General features: G+C 42.8%; 1 protein-coding gene across 1 annotated transcript; it reads left to right on the top strand.

Moving 5' to 3' along the window:
• Nucleotides 1–267: 267 nt before the first annotated feature.
• LOC134215736 (phenoloxidase 8-like) lies at nt 268–2,742 on the top strand. The gene is made up of 5 exons (XM_062694862.1): nt 268–1,218; nt 1,274–1,378; nt 1,453–2,080; nt 2,149–2,392; nt 2,453–2,742. The coding sequence occupies exons 1-5, from the start codon at nt 337–339 to the stop codon at nt 2,652–2,654; spliced, it is 2,061 nt and encodes a 686-aa protein (XP_062550846.1). The 5' UTR covers nt 268–336; the 3' UTR covers nt 2,655–2,742.
• The last annotated feature ends 3,360 nt before the right edge of the window (nt 2,743–6,102 follow it).

The following is a 6,102-nucleotide window of genomic DNA, read 5'->3' as shown; positions in this document are numbered from 1 at the left end:
GACATAAATGTGAACGTTGCAATGCGACTAGTCAGAATGATCGAGCTATGCAACATAGTATTGCAATCACTATGCACTATGACTCTTAATTTGAACGGTATATAAAACTATTTGTTTCTAACGGTGTTCTGTGAAACTGCGGTTTCTGCCATGAGAATTCCATGAACACTTAGTTTAATGTAGATGAACTTTAGATCAATGACATTGGCACTACTTCTCTTCAAATGCACTATATAAAAGCCCAATCTCAACGATGCAGTAATCAGTTTGAAAAAGCTGACCGTGTTCACAGTTTAGATCCAATCTACTTTAAAGCATTTCATAACAGAAATTACCATGATGTCCGACTATAGAACTGGTTTTATGTGTCTGATGACCCGTCCTCGGGAGCCACTGTTCTATCCCAAGTATGGAGGGACAACTTTCATGGTTCTACCAGAACACTTCCTCACCGATCGCTACCGACCAATTGCCCCAATGATTGCGGAACGCTATAGTTCCACGCCAAACCACGTGGTTGTGGGGTCAATCGATCCACCAGATTTCACTTACGCAATGGAAATTCCGCGTAATGGTAACTATAACCAATTCAGCCCGAAGCACCGGAACATCTCTGGTAAATTGATACAGGACTTTATGAACGCCTCGGATCCGGAGCACTTACTTTCGATGGCTTCTTATGCAAGAGATCGGTTGAACCCGCTGATGTTCCAGTATGCGTTGACGATTACACTGCTCCATCGTAAAGACACGCAGGATATTCCGGTTCTTTCCCTGCTGGAAACGTTTCCAAAACGTTTCGTTGATCCGCTGCTTTTCCCGCAGTTAGAGGAAGAAGGATTTGTGGTTGATCAACCTCAGCGAGTGTCCATTGAGGTGCCCATGGTGTACACGGCATCCGAGGAAGTGCTGGAGCAACGTTTGGCCTATTTCCGGGAAGATATCGGAATCAATCTGCATCATTGGCACTGGCACATTATCTATCCTGCGGATGGACCAAAGGAAATCGTTCAAAAAGACAGACGCGGTGAGCTCTTTTATTACATGCACCGTCAGATTTTGGTACGCTACATAGCAGAACGTTTCTGTCATCTTATGCCACCTCCTACTTCATTGGATAACTTGCGGGAACCGATTCCTGAAGCGTACTTCCCGAAGCTTTTAAATAGCGCGCTGAACAGGACCTATTCAGCAAGACACGAAAATGCTGTAGTAACGGTGAGTCGATTGTTGAACATTCAAGTAAAATCGATTATCAATATGCCTGCTTTAGCATGTGAATCGACCAGACGACGAGGACTCTGTGGCAACTATCTTGGAAATCGAAAACTGGATTAACCGTTTCAAAGACGCAATCTCTCATGGATATGTTGTAGCTGTAAGTTGATTATTCGATTATTACCATTCAAATGACACTATCATAGTTGCTAATGACGAACTTTTAAACCGTAGGAAGGCGGTAAACGTATGCCTTTGGAAGATTCCACTGGCATCGACTTGCTTGGTAACGTCCTGGAAAATTCACTCATGTCACCCAACATTCCCCACTACGGGAACATCCACTCAATGCTGCATTCCCTTATCGGTTTTGTCCACGATCCGGACAATAAATACCTAGAAGGAACGGGCGTGATTGGTGATATTGCCACCTCAATGCGCGACCCCATTTTCTACCGGCTGCACGCCTTCGTCGATGATCTCTTTGAAGACTACAAGAAAAAATTAGCTCCGTACACGGCCAAAGAACTTGGCTACCCAGGCGTTACGATCGAGGATGTTTCCGTGCAGGACATCAACGGAAAAGCTGCCGTAAATCGTTTGCTCACATTCTGGCAAAGATCACAAGTAGATCTTGGAGTGGGGTTGGATTTTGGTCCTTCAGGGCACGTGTTGGCTACGTTCACTCACCTTCAGCATGCTCCATTTGTTTACCGAATCAACGTAATGAACGATTCTCAAAGGATACGACGAGGAACAGTGCGAATTTTCCTCGCTCCTATTTATGATGGGTCAGGAGAAGCTCTTCCATTCGAACAACAACGTCGCTATGTCATTGAGCTGGACAAGTTTACCGTAGCTTGTAAGCTTTTCCAAATGGGGAAAAAAGTATCAGACCGTAGACGATAATCAATTTATGTTTAATTTTAGTAACCCCTGGTATGAACAACGTTGTTCGTCGTTCGGAGGAATCCAGCGTTACGATTCCTTTCGAGAGGACATTCCGCCGCCAGGACATCTCGACAATGCCGGGCACCGAAAGCTATCGGTACTGCAACTGTGGATGGCCCGACCATATGCTAATTCCACAGGGATCACCCCATGGGCTTCCATACGATCTGTTTGTAATGATATCCGACTATAAGCAAGACTCCGTTATGGTTGATTTCGATGAGTAGGTTTTCAACAGATTTTTATTTTTGTCAACATTTCAAACAAACCTTTTTATTTTCAGATATGTTGATTGCAACGATTCACATTCCTACTGCGGCCTGCGAGATAAGTTCTACCCCGATCGTCGTGCTATGGGATTTCCGTTCGACAGGGTAGTACCGAAGGAAATCACCCACATGGAAGCCTTCACGCAGTCCTTTTCCAACATGCAACGAGCGGTAGTAGAGATTCGGTTCACCAATACTACTATATCCAAGGTGTAAAAGTTTGAAATAGCACCACGCAACGGGCTTATAATGGCATTTTGGCTTATGCTCTGGCTAATGATTTTTAGATACAATAAAAGTTAGGTATCGATAAAATAAAAATTTCTTCTAATTCACAAAAGAAAATCTAATTGACCCTTCTAGTTTTTCCACAAAAAACCTTAATTATCCCCCTAGCGGTAGCCATATTGAAAATCAATCTTTTTTTGTTAAGATCTTTTTTTATTTGATTAAGAAAGTGGAAAGGCAGCAGCTTTGTTATTAATACATGAAGGTTGAAAAAGGATGCTGTCTGAAGAGATGCTTCGATTGAAAGTGATTCCATTCCGGTTCGTTTCGGAAATTTAAATTCAAATATAGTGGATTTTTTTTCCTGTTCGGGTGTGCCACTGCGACCAATTATTAGATCTATTGTAGCGTTACCCGTATCCTTAGTGTTTAAGTGCATGTCGAATTACTCCAGTGCTATTGAGAAGCAATGCAGTATCGGTTTCGATATAGTTGTTGTTTTGTTTTCTCAAGACCACCATGACAAGGTCCCGCTATTTATACCCTTCATAGAGCAATGCCATTGAAGGCGCGCCCCTTATCAATAAGGAATCAATCCTTTTTTTAGAAAACAGAATAGTAATACTGTTTTTGGCCATGCATCGGAGCCCTAGCCACATCCTTGTCTTGCTTCTAGAATATCACCAGTGAAACTCTTAAAGCCGGGATTTAGCTCTGTCTACAAGACCATTTCAAATAAGAGAATTTGTTCAGTAATAAGAACTTCCGTGTGTTCCTCTCACTACCATTTTTTCCAGTTCATGAAGAGTTAGTACGTATTTAAACCCCTAACTCGATTTTTCCAGCAGTCAGTTCAGCCTAGGACCGGGTACCGAGGTTTTTTAACTAATTGCTTGAAAAGTTGTTTCCGCTGTATACAGTTTAGCCTCAAACAAGAGGAATTCAACAGTCTTTCAAATGTCAGTTCAACAGACAGTCTTTCAACTGTCTGCAAGGTAACATTAATTATGTTTTATTTCTGAGACTGCTGTTGGTAGCGGGGACTAAATACGATGAATCCTTAATTACCACAACTTATTGCCCTAGCTAAAAAAAATGGATTAAGCTAGGGCTCTGTTTGGTAGATCTTACACCGCAACACACTACGTCAAAGTGATCTACCGTGTTACGGGAAAAAATAAATAAAGTGGATACAAATTATTTTATTCTTTGTTTCTCCCCTTCCTTTTTTAAATAATGCTATACAGAAGCTTTGTTTAGAAACAAAATTGGATGGTCTTATTGCTTAATCGCAAGGCAAGTATGTCTTGTGATCAATAATTACAAAAAAGCTACATAGTTTGTTACTTCAGAAGAAATTGTGCTTCCAGCAGATTTTTTATAACTTATGATCAAATCTGGCCTGATCATTGTTTGAATATCAATGCATCTTGTTCTGTTCGATCAACAAGAATTCCATTGAATAATGAAACAAAACATGCCAAAACCAGCAACTTATCTGAAAAGCGGTGCTTATTGAAATATTTTTGGCTATTCAGATCTTGTTCACTTAGCCTCGGTACTTCTAGTGATGAAAAGGACCACCAAGAAAGTTGTTATATTAACTGCGATTTTTTTACTCCAATTTTAAATTTGGTACAAACTTGTGTAAAGTTTAAGTTTACAATGATATTTAAAATCAGTAATGTTATGGAAAGCGAATTTGAAGAAATTATGTTCAGTTAAAGAAGAATGAAGGTTGGCCACACACCACTACATAAATCCGTATTTTTTGAATGAGTGTTTGTGATATTGCCCGGTGCATAGCATAGTTACGGTGTACTTCGTAGATTGGACACAATAGTGATACTCATGTTTTTCTTTTGAAATCCTTATTCAGATTGCTATCAGAAATCAAGGTGGTTGTGGTCCTTGATTTTAATCTAGGATAAAAATTACAAAAGCATGAGGATTACTACTCCTGGCCACGCCCATCTTCACCGTAACTTGGGAGGGGAAGGAAGTGTTGGTGTGGTACTTACTTAACGAGAGGCTCCCGACTCAGCGACACCCTCATAAGTACCACGGAGTTGGATATTGGGGAAGGCATTCGTTGGGTCAGGATTTGCCTGTACCTGACAATGTGACCGAGGTAGATCTTACACCGTAACACACCACGGAAAGGTGTCTACCCAGCGTCACGGGGGATAGTGTTTGTGATATTGCCCGGTGTTTCACTAACACAATCACAATTTTCCGAAGGACGGAAAGCGACAGACGGCACACCGCCGGTGGTGAATCATTCAGAAAGTTGTTTCCTTTGCCCAACTTTCCTTGAGCCTTAATTGTGGTAACCAAAATTGATATTTCACGTACATTTGAGAATTTAGTTCTGGGTCGTGCGGAAAGGATTTCATGTCGCGCGGAAATGGCACGGATTTGATTTCAGTCGGAGCGGATTTGGCGCGGAAAATATTTCAGGATCTTCGTAACAACCCTGCTAATGGTGACAGACGACGGAAGATGATCTGGAATATCACTTTGTAGGCGGCATTGTTACCGAATTCGACAACAATGTACTAGTCAAACTATCCACTTGTACTAACTACACTAACGACAGTATAAACCAAGCACTGTGAGACTTCGCATGTAGTACAAAATGAGTAGAATCATCGCATAAGCAAACTTTTTTATGATTATTCTACTCTAAATGTGTAACGTCAACTAACACTAAAAAAACGACGACTCGCATCCCTCGGGCGAGCTACCACAGAGGCAACCTGATATCCGGTGGCAAAGAAGAGGAGAAAAAAGGAAGAGGAGAAGAAATTTGTTGGATCGGAGAGAGTCGTGTTTGATCAATCGTAGCAGATAGACGTACCTCATCGACGCTATCGACGCGAATCGCGGAAAAATCTTTACTCGCACTCGTTTGTCGTGCAAGACGAATAAATCCGGACAAGTCGCCAGCCGGGGAAATACCCGGAGTAGTGATCATCAAAGAAGACTCCCTCGGGAATTGTCCCGTCGTTCGTTACAAGTCACCGCCATTGAGGGCGCCGTAACCGTCATTAAGGCATTGTTAGATTGCCAGGTGGAGGTTTCTCGTTGATTGTTGTTCCGAAGAGGCTAGCCCCGAAACGGCCACGGCAACAGTAGGCGGTTGTCGGAATCGGAAGCCCCCGACCATTGCACGCATTGACCACCACCCGTCGATTACTGGGAAAGTCCCGTCCGGCGCGTCAGCCGGTACATCCGACGAAGTTCCGCAGCATACACCCCTGAGATCCTGGCACGCCTTGGGGAGGCAGCAATTATTTTCACGGAACTGCTGGGCACGCCCTCCAGACAGCGAACGAAGCAAAGTGTTTCAAATCCTTTTCGCATCCGGTCGGTCCACACGGCCAAAATCGAACAAGCTCCAGCTGCCGCCGAAACCCCAGCGAACGAAGCAAAG

This window comes from Armigeres subalbatus, chromosome 2 (assembly GCF_024139115.2).
Source record: "Armigeres subalbatus isolate Guangzhou_Male chromosome 2, GZ_Asu_2, whole genome shotgun sequence".
In the NCBI taxonomy this organism is placed as follows: Eukaryota; Metazoa; Arthropoda; class Insecta; order Diptera; family Culicidae; genus Armigeres; species Armigeres subalbatus.
Note: the sequence above shows the minus strand (reverse complement) of the source record. Positions and strands in the feature narration are given on the sequence as shown.